Below are 18449 nucleotides of genomic sequence, written 5' to 3'. Positions count from 1 at the left end.
CCACTGACCCTGGTGTGAACCCCATTGACCCTGCTGTGAACCCCACTGCCTGGTGTGAACCGCACTGACCCTGGTGTGAACTCCACTGACCCTGGTGTGAACCCCACTGCCTGGTGAAGCCCACTGACCCTGGTGTGAAGCCCACTGACCCTGGTGTGAACTCCACTGACCCTAGTGTGAATCCCACTGCCCGCTGGTGTGAACCCCACTGACCCTGGTGTGAACCCTACTGACCCTGGTGTGAACCCCACTGACCCTGGTGTGAACCCCACTGCCCACTGGTGTGAAGCCCACTGCCTGCTGGTGTGAACCCCACTGACCCTGGTGTGAATCTCATTGCCCCGTGGTGTGAACTCCACTTAGCCTGGTGTGAACCCCGCAGCCCCATGTGAACCCCACTGCGAGCCCCACCCAGTGCCAGCTCAGCCGGCCTCCTGGGGCTGAGTCTCAGGGTCAGCACTGCCCATCTTAGCTGTTAACCCAGTCCTTCCCGCATGTCCTTCTGCAGCTGCCAACAGACAGCTCCTATTCCCATATCTCTTAAGCACATCTTTTTTCCTTGGGAATTCCCAGGGTTTTTTCCTTTGCTTTCATTAATCTTGTTTTTCTTCGTTTCTGTTGCTTATATCAGTTCTGAAATGTTATGTGATGTCACCTCACTACTGTTTCTGTTGTATGATGCGAAAGGCCTTCTTGTTTCTGGGGCCCTTCTATCTTTAACTGATAGAAACCATTGAACAATATTCAACTTTTATTTTTTTAATATTTTATTTAATTCTCTTTATTTATTCTCTTTATTTTTTTAAATTCTCTTTAACTTCTTTCTTTAGTAAACTGACAATGTCAGTATGTATATCCTTTTTTTTTTTTTAAGAGTTTCCTGTGCTATACAGCAGGTTCTCATTAGTTATCTGTTTTATACGTAGTATCAATAGTGTATATATGTCAATCCCAATCTCCCAGTTCATCCCACGTCCACTTCCCCCCTTGGTAACCTTAAGTTTGTTCTCTACATCTGTGTCTCTACTTCTGCTTTGCAAGTAAGTTTGTCTGTACCATTTTTCTAGATTCCACATATAAGTGATATTATACAATATTTGTTTTTCTCTTTCTGACTTACTTCACTCTGTATGCCAATCTCTAGGTCCATCCACATCTCTGCAAATGGCACTATTCCGTTCCTTTTTATGCCTGAGTAGTATTCCATTGTATATATGTACCACATCTTCTTTATCCATTCATCTGTCGATGGACGTTTAGATTGCTTCCATGTCCTGGCTATTGTAAACAGAGCTGCAGTGAACATCGGAGTGCATGCTTTGTATATCCTTTTAAAAAGTCTGATTATATGGGACTTCCCTGGCGGTCCAGTGGTTAATACTCTGCGCTTCCACTGCAGGGGGCACAGGTTCGATCCCTGGTCAGGGAACTCAGATCCCACGTGCCGCATGGTGTGGCCAAAAAAAAAAAGTCTGATTACAAAATGAGAAAGGTACAAGGCTTTCTGCAAATCTGGCTTGTTCTAGTTTTTCCATCAACAATTTTCTATTTAGGGTAACATATTCAGTCAAGCTTGGAGAGACTTACTAGACAGAATTATGACTGTACCTCTGTTTAGCTTCATAATATCTCATGCCTACTTCAGCACGATACTTTTCCTTGTTTTTCACAGTCTGAGGATGCAATTATACAGATTTAGCAGAGGGATGAAAGCCATAAAACGTAAAAAGTATAGAGGGCACTGATTTAGGGGCCTAAGGCTTACATTTGACTCAACCAAGTTTGCTTTCCCATTGCAAAGTTTCCATTAAACTATGAGTAGCGATACTTTTAGTATTTATGAAATACGCTTCTGCATTTAATAAAGGATAGATTAAAAATATTTTTGTTTTGCAGAATACACAATTCTGAAAAGTAAAGTGCTTTTTCTTCTACTGACCTAACACTCTTGTTTTTTTTGAATTTTATTTATTTTTTTGTACAGCAGGTTCTTATTAGTCAGCAACTTTATACACATCAGTGTCTACATGTCAATCCCAATCGCCCAGTTCATCACACCACCACCACCACCGCCCGTCACTCCCCGCCTTGGTGTCCATATGTTTGTTCTCTACATCTGTCTGACCTAACACTCTTAAAAGGCTTTTCCAGCTTAAGGAAGAAAAGCTGTTTCATAGAAATTCTCTACAGAATTAAAGGTGTTTGAGTCACCTGATCCAGTTTACTTTGTCTGTCAAGGAAAATAGTACAAGTCATAACTCCTGTAACTCTAAAATGAACGTATGTTCCGTAGATCGTTGTGTCACTGACAGCACAAAGCAAACGATCAGAACACTTTACAGGGCACGTCAGAGTCCCTCAGGCCAGCAGCTTGCAGTTACGTGTCTCTGATGATGATGTTCTTTGCGCATACGCGTTAAAATGCTGCGTAACAGTCTAGTCGGTCAGAAGCAACCGTCTTGCCAGTGCTGGGTCAGGAAGGGTTTACCCACGTGAGGCGGATGTGGGCGGTACAAGCACGATGGTGTTCCACGAGGCGACAGCGCGTTCCTTCCGAGCAACACTTGAGAACCTCTTGCCAATAGGGTGTGTTTGTGTAAACGCTGATGTTGATGAGAGCTTGTGTGGCTTGGGAGGCAGTTTTCCTCTCATGTTCTGTAGGTCGGGCAGTCGGATCAGCGGGTGTGCAGGAGGCTTGCCAGGTTCCATTTGCTTGTAATTTTTGTGAAATTTTTGCATTGGTTTACATGAGTGAGATTGACTTATAGCTTTCCTTCTCACATCATTCTTTTGGTGTTTAGTATCAAGATTATGCTATTCTCATAAAATATATTGATGAGTCTTCTCTAAAATATTTTTGTTTAAAATTGTAATTATTTATTCCTTGGACATATTTACATCAAAGGAGGCCATGTCAGCCTGAACTTTTTGTTGTGGAAAGGTGTTTGACAGAGTTGATTTCTTTACTAGTTTAAATATATTTCTTAACTAGTTATAGTTTAAACAGTTAACTTTAAAGAGTTAGAAAAGCTGCTTTCAGGCTTTTAATTTCCTCTTGAGTCAGTTTTGGAAAAGTTACGGTTTTAAGGAAGTATGTCAACTGTACCTAAATATTCAAGTTTTTAAAAAAATTTATTTATTTTTTGGGGGCTGCGTTGGGTCTTTGTTGCTGCAGGCTTTCTCTAGTTGTGGTGAGTAGGGGCTACTCTTCCTTGTGGTGCAAGAGCTTCTCATTGCGGTGGCTTCTCTTGTTGTGGAGCATGATCTCTAGGTGCATGGGCTTCAGTAGTTGTGGCACGTGGCTCAGTAGTTGTGGCACGTGGGCTGTAGAGTGCAGGCTCAGTAGTTGCAGGCATGGGCTTAGTTGCTCCGCGGTATGTGGGATCTTCTGGGACCAGGGCTCGAACCTGTGACCCCTGCATTGGCAGGCATATTCTTAACCACTGCGCCACCAGGGAACCCTCAAAGTTTTTAAATTAAATTTTGTTAATAGTGTTTTCTTGTTATCTCTTCTTATATGTAGGATCTGTGATATTGATCTTCATTCTTGATACTTATTTCTGCCCTTTCTCTTTTTTTCTTGATTAGTCTTCCAGTGGTTTGTCAACTTTAACAGTCTTAAGATTGAGTTTATTGATTTTCTATGCTATATAATATTTTTCTGTTTTATTAATGTTACCTTACCTTATTTCTTTCCTCCTACCTTCTTTGGTTTGTATTATTCTTACTTCTTCAGATAGATGCTTAATTCACTAGTTTTCACGGTTTTTCCCCTTTTTGAATATATGCAGTTGAGGCTATAAATTTCTCTGTAAGTACTACTTTGGCTGCATCCTAAAAGTTTTCATATGTATAGTGTTTTTGTTATTGTCAACTACAGAATATTTTTAAATCTCCACTGTGATTTCTTCTTTGACCCATAGTTATTACAAAGTTATTTCTTAGTTTACAACCATATTTGACTTTTCTAAGTATGTCTTTGTTCATATTTGACTTATTACATTGTTGTCAGAAAACATAGCATTCATTATTTCAGATCTATGAAATATGTTGAGACTAGTTGCAGGGCCTGATATTTAGTTGGTTTTTGTAAACATTCGCTGTGTGCTTGAAAAGAACATGGAATCTGAATTGTTGGCTGCACTGTTTTATATGTCCGTTAGGTCAAGATTGTTCGTCTTGTTTTTCAGTTTCTGTGTACCCCTGCTTGATTTTGTTCTTTCTTTTCTAACAGTTACTGAGGATTGTGTTTAAATCTCTGATCGGTATTGTGAATTCATCTATTTTTCCTTGGAATTCTGTTTTTGGTATCATATATTTTGTGACTTTGGCATTGACTATATACAAATTTTTTTTAACATCTTTATTAGAGTATAGTTGCTTTACAGTGTTGTGTTAGTTTCTGCTGTATAACAAAGTGAATTAGCTATATGTATACATATATCCCCATATCTCCTCCCTCTTGTATACAAATTTAAATTGCTATATATTTCTTCTGAATTAGGCATTTTCTCATTACAAAGGGACTTTCTTTATCTCCACTAAAGTTTTTTGCATTAAATTCTACTTTGTTTTATGTTAATATAGTAATGCCAGCTGGCTTTAATTTGCTTGGCATGTCTTTTTCCATCTTTGTACTTTCAACTTTTCTGTGTAATTGTATTTATATGTGTCTCATGTAAATAGCATAAAGTTTAATTTTTATCTACTCCCATAATTTTTGACTATTTAGTGCATACACAATTATTGTAATACTGTTATATTTTTAGTTTAAATCTATCATTTTATATTGTGCTTTTAATGTGACTTAACTATTCTATATTTTGTCTCCTTTCTTACCATTTTATTTATTATTTTTTATAATTCCACTTTTTTTCTAGTAGTTTGTAAGTTTTATAAGCAGTTTCTGTTCTTTTAGTATTTATCCTAGAAATTAAAAACATTCTTAATTTCTCTAAGTCTAAAGGTAATCATTTCCTTTGCATGTCACCTTAGAAGTGTTTAACTCCATTTACCCCTTCTGACTTAATCCATTTTTGTCATTTATTCTAATTGTAGTTATTCTTAAACTCCAAGATATTACTAGGGGTTTTTTGTTTTTTTAATTATTTATTTATTATTTATGGCTGTGTTGGGTCTTTGTTTCTGTGCAAGGGCTTTCTCCAGTTGTGACGAGCGGGGGCCACTCTTCATCGTGGTGCACGGGCCTCTCACTGTCACGGCCTCTCATTGCGGAGCACAGGCTCCAGATGCGCAGGCTCAGTAGTTGTGGCTCATGGGCCCAGTTGCTCAGCGGCATGTGGGATCCTCCCAGACCAGGGCTCAAACCCGTGTCCCCTGCATTGGCAGGCAGACTCTCAACCACTGCGCCACCAGGGAAGCCCAATATTACTGTTTTACACATTCCCTCTTTTAAAAAAAAAAATTTATTTATTTATTTATTTTGGTTGTGCTGGGTCTTAGTTGTGGCACTCAGGATCTTCGTTGCGGCATGAGAGATCTTTAGTTGCAACATGCAGACTTCTTAGTTGCAGCATGCAGACACCCAGTTTGCAGCATGCATGTGGGATCTGGTTCCCCGACCAGGGACCGAACCTGGAACCCCTGCATGGGGAGTGTGGAGTCTTAACCACTGGACCACCTGGGAAGTTCCTACAGATTCCCTCTTAATTTTGGTTTATCCATGTTTTGTTTTTCTTGTTGCATTTCACACCTTCCACACAGAATAATTTTTCTTCTGTCAGAAATTTATTTTTTTAGTTTTTGTTTAGTGCTGGTCTTTGTTGGGAACTCTCTAGATTTTTGCTTGGCTTTTCTTCTTGAAAAATAGCTTCACCTGTGTATAGATTTCTAAGTTGTCATGATTATTTTACTCTCTTTTGGCTTCCATGGCTGCTGTCTACTAGCTGTCATTTAAGTCTTACTCACCTGTGACCCTTCCAGCCTCTTTCAGATTTTCTCTCTGTTGTTGGTGTCCTGCTCTCTGATATAATATCTAGATGAATGTTTATTCTTGAATCTGTAGATAGGTTTCTTTCATTCATCCAAGAAAATTCTTAGTTTGTCTTTTTAAATACTGCCTTTGCCCTATTTTGTCACCTCTCTTTCAAGGTTGGTTAGATATCCACACTGTACCCTTTGTTTCTCCTGTTTTTACTTTTGTATTTCCCACCTTTTTGTCTCTGTGCTTTATTCTATTAATAAATAGTATTCCTAGTGCCCTGTCTTCCAAGTCACTAATTTCATCTTTGGCTGTGTCTAATCAGCTATTAAACCAATCAGTTTCTTAATTTCAGTTATTGGTATTTTTTTAGTTCTAAAAATTTTATTCAATTTCTATATCACATTGGCTGTTTCATTTTTATATTTGCCTATTCTGTGCAAGCACTCTTCTAATTGTTCTTGTGTATCCAGGTGTTTTATAGTTTGTGTCTGTCACGTGTAATATCTGATGCCTTTCGCAGTTTTGTTCTTTTGTATTTTTTCCTCGTGGCTCTTGTTCATGGTATGTTGTTTGACTGGGTACTGTGTGGTGTTTGCTGTTGTGTTGTGCTGTGGTTTATTTGGGTTTTGTTTGTTTGTTTGCAATTATATTTAAAAAGCTAACTATAGGAATCATTTGAAATAAAAGATGAAAATATGTTTTTCCAACACAAATACCCTGCTTCTGAACTGTGTACTTGGAGGTACTGCCTGTCTTGGAACATCTTCATCCAAGTTCAAGGTTCACAGTTACCGAATTATTCAGGAAATGTGAGCCTGGCTCCATCTCCACATGTAGGTGCCTTGGTCCAGGTTCTCTCTAAGTTTGAGAGTTAGCCCTTCATGGCCCCACCCGTCATGGGAAGGAGGCCCTCTTGTTGGACCTCCGCCTTTTGATGTTCCTGGTCTTTACTTTTGCTCCTTGCACAGGTGGACTATGGAAGAGCAAGTCCAAACTCCTGGGGAGGGCGTGTGCTCTCAGGGCAAAGGAGATTGTATGGTCGTCCCTGACCTCTCTGGTAGCTGATTTGGATTTAGTCCAGAAATTTCTCACTATCTACTCAGTTCTTTATTTCTTTTAAGAATTTTTTAAAAAAATTATACAGTATTTCTTATTGTTTTCAGTGGGAACATTGATTCAAATAAAATACCTCCCATTACCCTAGGTCACAGAACTTTTTTGCAATTTTTCTTTTTTTTTGACTGTGCTCTGCAGCTTGTGGGATCTTAGTTCCCCACCCAGGGATTGAACCCAGGCCATGGCAGTGAAAGCGCCAAGTCCTAACCACTGGACCACTAGGGAATTCCCTGCTATTTTTGTGTAAAGGAAGTTATACAAATTTGATTAACTTCCATGGCAGTACTTCCTAACCTAAAATTTTGAGGTCTCAAATATGATAAACCTTATTCTTGAGAATGCACCAAGCTTTCTTTTAACAACAAGATACAACTATATCATAGAAAACCTGGGAAATGAAGGCTTTTAAAAAAACATCACTTGGATAAACGAACTATAGCATATCTATACAATGAATACTATCCATCAATAAAAAGGAATAAACTGTTGATCCATATGATAACTTGGACATAACGTTCTTGAAGTTACAAAAGTGTAATGGTGGAGAATAAATCACTGGTTGCCATGGGTAGGGCTGGGACAGGTGTGACTCGAGGGGGAGGGGTAGGAGGATCCTTGCTATGATGGAAACGTCTGTGTCCTGGGGGAGACGGGTGGACAGGGTGGTGACGGGAGTCTCTCCGTGAGACACAGAGCAGAGAGTGTGTGTAAAGCTGGCAGAGCTTGGATCAAGTCTGCATTTGAGTTAACCGTATTGTCGCATCGGGTCTGTGTTTGGGTAACATGCAGTGGTCGTGCAACATGTTACCTTCAGGGGAAGCAAGTGAAGAGCACACGGGACTCTCTGTCCTGTTGGCCACTTCTTGTGAGTCTAAACTATTTCAAAGTTAGAAGTCATTAAAAAGCACCCTTGATCTAGGAGAGTGAGTATCTGTCTTAGAGGCAGACTGCAGGCTCTTGAATCAGGGGGTGTGAGCCTGCTTTCTTGCGTTGATGCCATGACAGCTCTGGCCGCGGGCAGGTCTCCCAGCCTCTGCACCTCAAGCGTTCTCACCGGTTTCTCCATGGGGCGAAATTGTGTATAAAGCAGCGCGCCAGGAGCGTGACTCTGCTCTTGGTGCCTTTGTCCTTCTGGCTCTTCTTACACTCAGCTTCTTGTATCAATTGGTGTTGGCCTTTAATAGAATGCTGAGTACCTCTTTCGTCTTATCAAATACATTTACTACCTTTTAACTAGACTATGGTGTACCTCTTTCGTCTTATCAAATACATTTACTACCTCTTTCGTCTTATCAAATACATTTACTACCTTTTAACTAGACTATGGTGTTTCTTCATGAAAGAGCTACTGATGCAGTTTTTAGATGATGTGAGTGTAAGGCAAAGGGGGATAACCGACGTGCCGAACAGCCCCTGGGGAAGGACGGCCGCTGCTGTCTGGGTGTGGCTGGAACAGGGAGCCCGGCGTGCCCTCGGGCTCTTGCCGCGCCTGTGGACCCTGCTTCCCTCTGGCCAGCGCCCTCCTCACCTGGCTACACATATGGCGTTGGAGGCCTCGGGCTCACGTTCTGCTTGCTTAAATTACACTTGTGAAAAGCGAGTACTTCTCTCCAATCCGTTGAGGCAAACTCCCGAGAGGGGCACCAGCCTCCCGGTGCCACTGCTTGCCTGCAGGCAGTGTGGACTGCAGGCCCAGCACGGGGGTGGCCGTACCCACTGGCCATGCAGGGCAGGCTCTGAGAGCGCGGGGCCGCCTCCTGCCAGCCCCGGGGCCCCGCTGCGTGGGTTCGCCGTGGGCAGTGTTCCCTTCGGGACGAGAGCCGAGCTGAGCTGAGCTTCTGCAGCCGGGGAGGCTCGTGACTTTCTGCCCCCGCCTTTCCCTCCATCAACTTCGTTATTAAGATTCTGCTGGATCTGGCATGTTTGCCCTGTTTCCTTTTGCTATTCCTTCATCCTTTGACTTTTGGAGACATTTTAAGGTGTATCTGTTAAATTGCTTGTAATTAGTATATTGATTTATTTGTTTAGAAACTGAGAGACGTGCTATTTTTAATAGGAATATTTACCCTTTCACATAATTGACACAGACTATTTGGCCTCACTTCTGCTGTGGGTATTTGTACTGTTGCTACACAGATGTTTTACATGCACGCGTGCACATACAGCCCTGCAAGCCCCCCCCGCCCCCGCTCCAAATGCGGCCTGAAACCACTGTGAATGCTGGGAGAATCCTGAATTCCTCTGTCTCCATTCACCCCAAGATTTGACCCTCTGATCAGTATTTGGTTGTTGTGGGACCTGAGAAGATGGACTGATTCTCCCTGAAGAACCTTCTGGGTTTGTGCCCGTCCTCCTGACGTGGGAGACGCGCTCTCAGAACTGCAGGACCCGTGCTTACCAAGCCCACGGCCTGTGCCACCTCCAGGCTTTCTTTGGTTCCGTCCACCTTGAACACTGAGGCTCAATTTACTTTTTGAAACACTACTTTATTTTGAATCCCCAGTCCACCCACGCCCACTCCAAAACTTGATAATGTGGTTTAGAATTTTGCTTCTACCAGTTTCAACTACCTTCCATACTTAACTAGATTTTCTGTTCCTTGGGACCCAAGACTACATTTTGTTTATCCTCTTGTGTGTTGCAGTGGATACAAATCACAGGGGCAGTTAGCCTATTGGGGGGAATATCCGATCCGCCAGTGGCGGAACGTCCATGTCTTCTGAGCCCCGGAGCCTGGCTGACCCCCTGCCTTCCTAGGTGGCACCCACGTGCTGCCCACCCCCATGCTTTCCATTTCAGCTCTGCCTTTTCTGTGAAACCTTCTCTGGCTGTTCAGGGCCAGTGATCATCTGCTCCACCAGCATGACTCTCAGTCACCCGCTTTGATGCGCTATTGCTGACACGTGGCATTTTCCAGGTGCTGTTACCAAGGCTCCGAAGGGTCAAGTCTGTCATCAGCCCAGATCATGGAACTAGTACATTTGGGAATTAGGAATCCATACAAGTCATATGTAACATCATTCCTGTAAAATTCCATTAACGCATGCTTCCCCCCAGTGTGGCAGCTTCAGGGGAATTTAGGGGGGTTGATGTGACAGGAGTGGACTATCTGGAAAAAGGAACCTAGAATCACTTCCAGTTTCTGGCTTGGGTGACGGGTAGCTCACACCATTCACTGGTGGGAGAAGCGTCTCCTCCTCCTTGAGCAAGAATAAATTTGCTCTTATCTTGTTTGGCACAGGACGGGGAGGAAGTGGGAAAACTAGCCTCCATCGTGCATATATTCATTTAAAGGTATTTGTGGTAAATCTGAGGTCAGATACCCTGTAGGCAGTAGAGTATGCAGTCTGAAGCCCGGGAGAAAGGGTCAAACCGGTAACAGAATATTACCTTCCCAGTGCGTGGCCGTGGGTGAATTCACCTAGTGAAAACATTTTGGAACCATCCCTTGCCATCGGTGGTGTCATGAAAATTTTAAAGAATCACAGAATGAAAAATTTGGGGGGGAAATTCAGATAAAATAGCATCTGTGCTTTTTCCTTTAAATGACAATTTACAGGAAAAGGTTTTGATTACTTTAGATAAAACTTGTCATTTAAATGACTTTTCTTTTGCTCAGATTAGGATCCAAACATACGTCTCACTTCAGAGGAAAGCGTTTGAATTATTTCAGGTAGATTCACTCCCTGCGGAGCCTGGTGTGAGCTGGGGCTGTTTCACCTGGTTCTGATAAACGCTGCAGGTTTAATTGTAACCAATTAAGTTGAAATGTAGCAGGCCTCATGGGGCGCCAGTGGGGTCGCACTGCATGTTTTAGCAAAGTACACCTTACTTACTCAGGGTCCAGGTTACCTCCTCAGACACTTTTGTAGCTGTAAGATGAGACTGTTTGGAAAAGGAAGTGCCACCATTAAGATGATCTTATGTTCTAAAATTAACCTTGTGCTTTCTTCCTGTAGTGTAAAGCAGGTTCATACATGTTCCTCTCGGTGACACCCCTGAACACCCTGGCCCATGAAGATGGTTTATTTCGTTTTTCTTATTTTATAACAGTAGAGGTCACAAGTGCCTCTGGTTCAGCTGACCATCTAAACTTGCAATGACTTTTCCACTTATTTGGAGTAGGTCTCTAGATAATTTCACAGTTGTTAAATTAGCAACATAATTTAGCTTAAATATATATATGGTATCTATTACCTTATAATCTGTTACTGTAATGCTCAAAATAGTAGGCTTAACATATTTTTTTGTTCACAAATCATGTAACTATAAAGTGCTAGTCGAATAGAGGTCTGGGTTTTTAAATTCCATAAAATTAGAACATTACTAAAAAGTAAGTTAAATATGGTGATGATAATTACTCTGTCAACCTGGTGTTTGAAGTTTGAGCTAGAAACTTTTTGCATTAAAAAGCAAATTATTGTACTAACTTTTTTTTTTTTTTTTTTTTTGCGGTACGCGGGCCTCTCACTGCTGTGGCCTCTCCCGTTGCGGAGCACAGGCTCCGGACACACAGGCTCAGCGGCCATGGCTCACGGGCCCAGCCGCTCCGCGGCATGTGGGGTCTTCCCGGACCGGGACACGAACCCGCGTTCCCTGCATCAGCAGGCGGACTCTCAACCACTGCGCCACCAGGGAAGCCCTCCCCAGTGTTTTAAATAAAGATTTATTTATTTGTTTATTTATTTATTTATTGAGGTACGCGGGCCTCTCACTGCTGTGGCCTCTCCCGTTGCGGAGCACAGGCTCCGGACACACAGGCTCAGCGGCCATGGCTCACGGGCCCAGCCGCTTCGCGGCACGTGGGATCTTCCCGGACCGGGGCACGAACCCGCGTTCCCTGCATCGGCAGGCGGACTCTCGACCATTGCGCCACCAGGGAAGCCCTGTACTAACATTTGATCAAGATGTACCGTGTGAATCAAAGTAAATAAACTTAAGCTCTACTTCCTGCCTGCTGGTATTATTGTCCTAGTTGAAGGTATTTTTCCTTTTAATAGTTTTTCACTTGTAAACCATGAACTTGCGTTCTGCAGTAGTTCTGCTTTATTTTTCTGAACGTGAAGGTTATCTCCATTCCCTTTTTCACTAGTAACTACTGCTTTATACATTCCTTGAGGGGATTTAGGTTTGTAGTCAACCTAAACTAGTCCAGTGGTATTGATTTGTGGTGTAGTATTTCATGAAGTATTACATTCTTACAGTTCTGTATAGCAGTGGTTGTATTGGTAAACCCTCTCTGGCCCGGATCTCAGGAGCACGACCTGGAGGAACCTGAGAGATGCTCCTTTGGTTCCCGCTCAGCCCTGTGCCCAGTGCAGACTGCAGGCTCTTGAGAAAGGCCCGTCCGGCTACAGATAGAAACCCACTTGCCTTGAGATCCCTGACGCAGGCTGATGTCTTCAAAAGTAATTCGACCAAAAGCTGCAAGGAGACCACAGTACACAGAGAAGAGCCCTGTCTTCCCGACTCCAAGGAGCCAGCTGGGCCGTCTTTACAGGGGTCACATGCCCCGCCCAGGCCTTGCCCCTGCTCTGTGCCCACCAGGCTCCTGCTCGTTCGTTGGCCATCTGGCCTGCGTGTTACCAAGTGACTCTGACTCTCACTTTATCCCCTGACTCCTGGAGACTCTGTCTTATGACCACACCCAAATCACAGATAAGTCCCTGTAAAATCCTTCTTTTTTTTCCTTAAATTTATTTATTTTTATTTTTTATTTATTTTCTTAATTTTTGGCTGCATTGGGTCTTTGTTGCTGCACACGGTCTTTCTCTAGTTGTAGTGAGCGGGGGCTACTCTTTGTTGAGGTGCACGGGCTTCTCATTGCCGTGGCTTCTCTTGTTGCAGAGCACAGGCTCTAGGCCTGTGGGCTTCAGTAGTTGTGGCTCATGGGCTCAGTAGTTGTGGCTCGCAGGCTCTAGAGCACAGGCTCAGTAGTTGTGGCGCATGGGCTTAGTTGCTCCGCGACACGTGGGATCTTCCCAAACCAGGGTTCGAACTCATGTCCCCTGCATTGGCAGGCGGATTCTTAACCACTGCGCCACCAGAGAAGTCCTGTAAAATCCTTCTTTTTCTTCTTCCAACCTTCCTAGCACCCTGGACTCTTCCTGGGCGGCTGCTACTTAGTGCCTATTGGCAGGACACTCCCCAGTACTTTGCCAGCCTTTCCTCCTGGCTGGCCACCCTTCCGGGCGCCTCCCTACAGCTGATGGGAGACCCCTGGGGCTCACACAAGCCAGGTGCTCTGGGCAGGCGATGGCACGTCCTGGACCAGTGCCCCTGGGGCAGGGGAGGCCCGGGGACTGCGGTGCTCTCCTCGCAGGTCACCTTGCGCAGGCCGTGTCCTCACCCTCCTAGCAGGGTTCGGAAGAGCCGAGAGCTAGTGAGGGGCTGCTTTACAAGGTCTGTGTCGCTGTCAGTTAGAGATTTTCTTTCTGACCAGTACAGGTCTTATAATCTGTAAGATGTGAAGGTTATGGACAAATGAATTGTGATTCTTTTATCTGAATTTCTCTGACTCGCCTGCAGGCTTTCTTCGCTGACTGACTCCTGGAGATCGCCTTCCAAGTGTGCATTTATTAATAGGCAGGTCGCAGGGTTGGACACAAGCAGCTTCACCACATGGAGTTGGTCCGTCCTGTCTGCTGCTTTCCTGGTAGAATTAAGTCAGGTGCAGACTTCCCGGTAGAACTTGAAGCCTATCTGAGTGGTCTTAGGTCTGATTGTTAATGAGGACGAACGAGGCCCGGCTGGTGATGTACAAAGGTATAATTCCTCTGTCCTTGTTCTACCTGGTGATAGTCTGGGCCTGAGTGACTCCTTGCTGACTAAAGGGCTTCACCAGCCTGCCTCGGAGGCGTGCAGAAGGGCTGCCGCTCACCCACCCACGTTTTCGTGTCCTACCTGCCGTAAAAGTAGCCGCCACCCACGCCCAGCGTCCTGCCTTGAGGGACAGTGGCGCCCGCACCCCTGCGCCAGGTGTTTGGTTCCTTTACTGTGATTGGATATTTTCTTTACTGGCTCTCCAAATTCTAGCCTCTTGAAGAAATGAAATTTTCTTACCTCTAAATCTAGGCCCTGTTTTCACCGTTGCTAAGGGGCCCCTTATTTGTTGGTGGTTCTTACTTTTCGCCGAAACCCTGGGAGCCCTTCCCAGTTCATGGGCTGCTTCTGTGCTGGCTTCTTCCTGGGGGTATCTCAGCGTTAGCTTGAGCCATGGCACATTTCCCCGTGCCAGCCCCTGTCGTTTCAGTGCAGTATTGTTCCACGTCCCTGGGTGTCTGCCTGCCTACGTGCACACTCCTGGATGTCTTGGATTTCCTGGTTTTCGTCGCCAGATTTCACTCTTTTTGCCACACTTACGGTTTGCATTTCATGCCTGTGCATTCTTTTAATCGAATGAAATAAAAATCTTGTGAATAAAAATATTCTGTGTAAAAAAAATTAGACACAGCTGAACATTTTTGACACACCTGGTATATATAGAGAGCTGCTCTGGGAACAGCTAGCAAGCAGCCCTCCCCGCAGTGGTACGTTCTTAGCGCATGTCCTTACAGGGGGCTCTTCAGAATTCCAGGCTTGGAAGGTCTCTATTCTAGTCCTGTGCTTTCAGGCAGGATTGCAACAAAACTGTCCAAGGTAGGATGGACCACCATTTGTTTTAAGTTGCAATCTTACTATACAATTGTAACTTATGAAGTTTCTAAGGTAAGTAAAAGGTCCAGAGTCTAGTGGCAAATGCCCTTGTGTTTGCCATAGATTTAACATGTTCAGTTTTTGTTCAGATCCTTTTTCTTTTTAAGAAGGTAGATGTCATAAAGTCATGGACCTTCCCTCTCTCTGCTCCTGCCTTCCCCAGAGGTGATTTTTCTCCCGAAATTGGGGTGGGTCCTTTCTGTTCATGTTTTTATGGCCTTGGTGCATACGGTGGGACCCGCAAACATTATAAAGTTTTGTGTATTTTTAAAACATTCATAAATATGATTGTATTAAGTGTATTTGTACCTCGGTTTGCTATTGCCCCAATTTTAACTATACTGTTGCTGGGCGGCTTGGATGCTTTCATGATCAGTGCCGCATGGGCGTTATCCTGGTACGTGCTGCTGGGCGCACGTCGGGGCTTCTCCTGTGGGCCGATGGCTGGAAGAGGCGCGGCCGGGAGCGCTCCGGCTGGTCTTCATTTCACTGCGTGCCGCCAAGTCCTCTCTAAGTGGTTCCACTGTTACACTTCTCCTTGCAGTTCATTAAAATACTTGTTCCCCACATCCTCACTAATGTTTGCTGTTGTCAAGCTCTTCTGTTTTGTTTCACAGTTCTCTAATATCCTAAATATTCTGAACTCGTGTTTAGAATAACTTTGTGGTTATCCACGAAGATGATGGTGTGTGGTAGAGGCATCAAAGGAAAGAGGGCTTTTATTCAGGCCCTTGCTGGTTGGAAGCAGAAAAGGGATGAGCAGTCTGGAGCCCCACACGGGACCCCGATGGACTGTCCACAGAACAATGTCTGCCCCCCCGTGGGAGATGGTGGTATCGCGAGGGTGTCCAGGGAACAGGTTTCAGACGTGGGGAGTTTGTGTATGTGGAATTTGGGTTTTGGAGAAAGAATCACGGGGAAAAGTTGGGTCAGAGAGTAACACATAGACGTCTAAGGTGACGGGAGTGTGTGGGGAGACGCGAGGGGGACAGGCGTGTGCAGCACGACTCTGGATGCGGGCTGCCGGGGAATGCCAGTCGCGGTCTGGATGGCTCCATGGGCTCCGCAGAAGGCTTGTCCCAGGGGTGCTGAGGCCAGAGGGCAGCGGACCCTGCACAGGGCAGAGCAGTCTTCGGGGGGAGCGCCTCAGCTGGTGTCCTGCAGGCCCTCCTCCTGGACCACCTGCCCGCGTCCTTCACAACGGGGCTGCTTAAAAATGGGCCAAGGAGAAAAACGAATTTCGACAAATCATACACATATGTTTTTACATTACATTTTACATGAATTCATAGAAATGTATGTTCATTCAACAGTCTGTTAATGTAGAGCTCTGGCCCTTTTTTTAAGTATGTTTTGAAAATCTACGTTTTCCTCATACAAAGAGGTATTCGTAGTGCATGGTTTATAATTTCCACTTTGGATTTCCTTACGGCGGAGGGAAAATGATTTTACAGATCTGTCTGGTGAGAATTTTCCCGAAGATTTAAGTTCCATGTTTTTTGTCTCACCCACACCTTATTAAAAATATTTTTTAAAACAATTCATCACTATCCAATCTTTCAAAACCATTCCATTTCACTGAAGTGGAAAAACATCTCTTGATTTCTGTTAATAATCCCATTTCATCAAATTACATAACATCAGTGTGTACACCTGGCACGGGTGGGCCACAGCAGCTCTTGGTCGGTGGCAGGAGATGGTCAGTGTTGTGTCGGAGGGCAGCTTACAGGTACTGGTGCCGTGGACATCAGTCACCCCAGCAGAACGGTGCATGCCAGGCGGGTGCGGGACGGTCCACCGTAGGCGTAATTCGGGCCGTGGCTCAGCCGGCTCGGGGGTCGTGGCTCTGACCCTGAAGTCCAGGCTCCGCGAGGCGGGCTGGCCCCGCCCCCCACTCTCAGCCTTTCTGGTCCTCTGGCCTCAGGGCCTGGCCCAGGGGCTCGCGCGCTCAGAGGGCCTTCCGCCTGCCCGGTCCTCCCCGCGGAGCCTGTTCCTCTCCCGCAGGGCGCTCATCACACTGCGGACGCTTCTTTGCTTTTGTAAAATGACGGGCCAGATATCCAGACCCATTTCAGATGTTGATTCCCAGGAAGGCCAGCGACTTCCTTCCACATGGCGCTCTCCCCTTTGAGCCTGGATGGGGAGCTGCGCTGCGTCCACCTTTCCCAGGTCTGGCCGCCGTCGCAAACCGGGCTGGAGGGCCGAGTAGGGGCACCTGGTTCACCGGCATCTGCCGACACGCTCTGGGCGTGGGAAAAGACGCCTGTTGACTCAAATGTCAACATGTTCATTTATCTTAAAGTCTGAAATCCAATATGATCTGTTTATTCCATGTAAATTAAAGACAGTGCATTTAAGTAAATAAATTTATATGGAAAACCTGGACGTGAGGTGTTGGATCACACTAATGACTGCGATGGGTTTTCTTTGGCAGTTTGCGTGTGAACCTGGACATGGGCAAAGCCGCCTACGGGTGGATGATTATGAAAGATGAGAATATTCCCGGCACGGTGGTCCGGACCAGCACCATCCCGGAGGAGCTGGGGCGCCTGGTGTACCTGCTGACCGACAAGACAGGTACCTCTGTGCGCGCGTTCACCTCTGGAGGCATCTAGTGGCGGGGGGATCCTGGCGTGCATTGGCCCACACACGTTTATGGTGTGTGTGTGTGTGTGTGCGTGTGTGCGTGCACCTGCACGTGTTTGAGAAGCAGAGTATTGAATTCATGGTTAGAATTCCCCAGACTCGGGACTTCTCTAGTGGCACAGTGGATAGGAATCTGCCTGCCAGTGCAAGGCACACGGGTTCGAGCCCTGGTCTGGGAAGATCCCACATGCCGCGGAGCAACTAAGCCCATGCGCCACAATTACTGAGCCTGCACTCTACAGCCTGCGAGCCACAACTACTGAGCCTGCGTGCCACAACTGCTGAAGCTTGCACGCCTAGAGCCCGTGCTCTGCAACAAGAGAAGCCACCGCAATGAGAAGCCCTCACACCGCAACGAAGAGTAGCCCCTGCTTGCCGCAACTAGAGAAAGCCTGTGCGCAGCAACGAAGACCCAAAAATAAATTAATTAAATTAAATAAAAGAAACTCCCCAGACTCAGCCCTTGAAACTGGCCTCCAGCTAATCTTCATCTTCTAACATAAGAGTATCATCAGAATTAGCAAAATGTGACATTCTTACAGATTTAAAAGACATATTTCTGTATTTAGAACTTTCTACAGCCTTACAGTTGTGTTTTTGTTTTAAGTACCTGTATTAACACCTCTCTGTTGGCTTCTTAAGAGCAAAAAGGGCTTGTTTATTATAGAATGATAATTATGAGCTATTAGAAGAAAATAACAATAAGATATGTGAATTTGGTATTTTAACAGTGACATTCTCCTGAAGAGCTGCACCACAAATGATTTATCCCACCCTAAGTTTGCATGCTCCAAATTCTCTTTGTCCTTATTTCATTTTTTTCTTTCTTTCATCAGAGGATTCTTGTCAATCCATAACATACTAAGTAAAAGACAAATTGAATCCAGAACTATAACAAGAGCCATATCTAAGGGTTAAAATCCCTTTTTGATTTGTTGATTCATGGTGTAAATTCCTAGTAATTCTTAGTGAACCAGAAAAAAAAGAATATTTATATAAACGGTAAAGAAAATATGTCTTGAATAAAATTAAAAACTTTATTTTTAAT

The 18449-nt window shown here is 44.7% G+C and overlaps 1 protein-coding gene across 8 annotated transcripts in view; it reads left to right on the top strand.

Moving 5' to 3' along the window:
• The window catches only part of ATP9B (ATPase phospholipid transporting 9B), a 215676-nt gene that overhangs the window by 139595 nt on the left and 57632 nt on the right, over window positions 1-18449 (top strand). For all 8 annotated transcript variants that reach the window (XM_024754795.1, XM_024754799.1, XM_024754798.1 and 5 more), the window contains one exon: window positions 17190-17332. In XM_024754795.1, the coding sequence (XP_024610563.1) occupies window positions 17190-17332 (143 nt within the window). The remainder of the gene's footprint in view (window positions 1-17189; window positions 17333-18449) is intronic.

Source organism: Neophocaena asiaeorientalis, unplaced genomic scaffold (genome assembly GCF_003031525.2).
Source record: "Neophocaena asiaeorientalis asiaeorientalis breed wild unplaced genomic scaffold, Neophocaena_asiaeorientalis_V1.1 scaffold124, whole genome shotgun sequence".
NCBI lineage: Eukaryota > Metazoa > Chordata > Mammalia > Artiodactyla > Phocoenidae > Neophocaena > Neophocaena asiaeorientalis.
The sequence above is the reverse complement of the archived record's forward strand: the minus strand, read 5'-3'. Positions and strand labels throughout refer to the sequence as shown.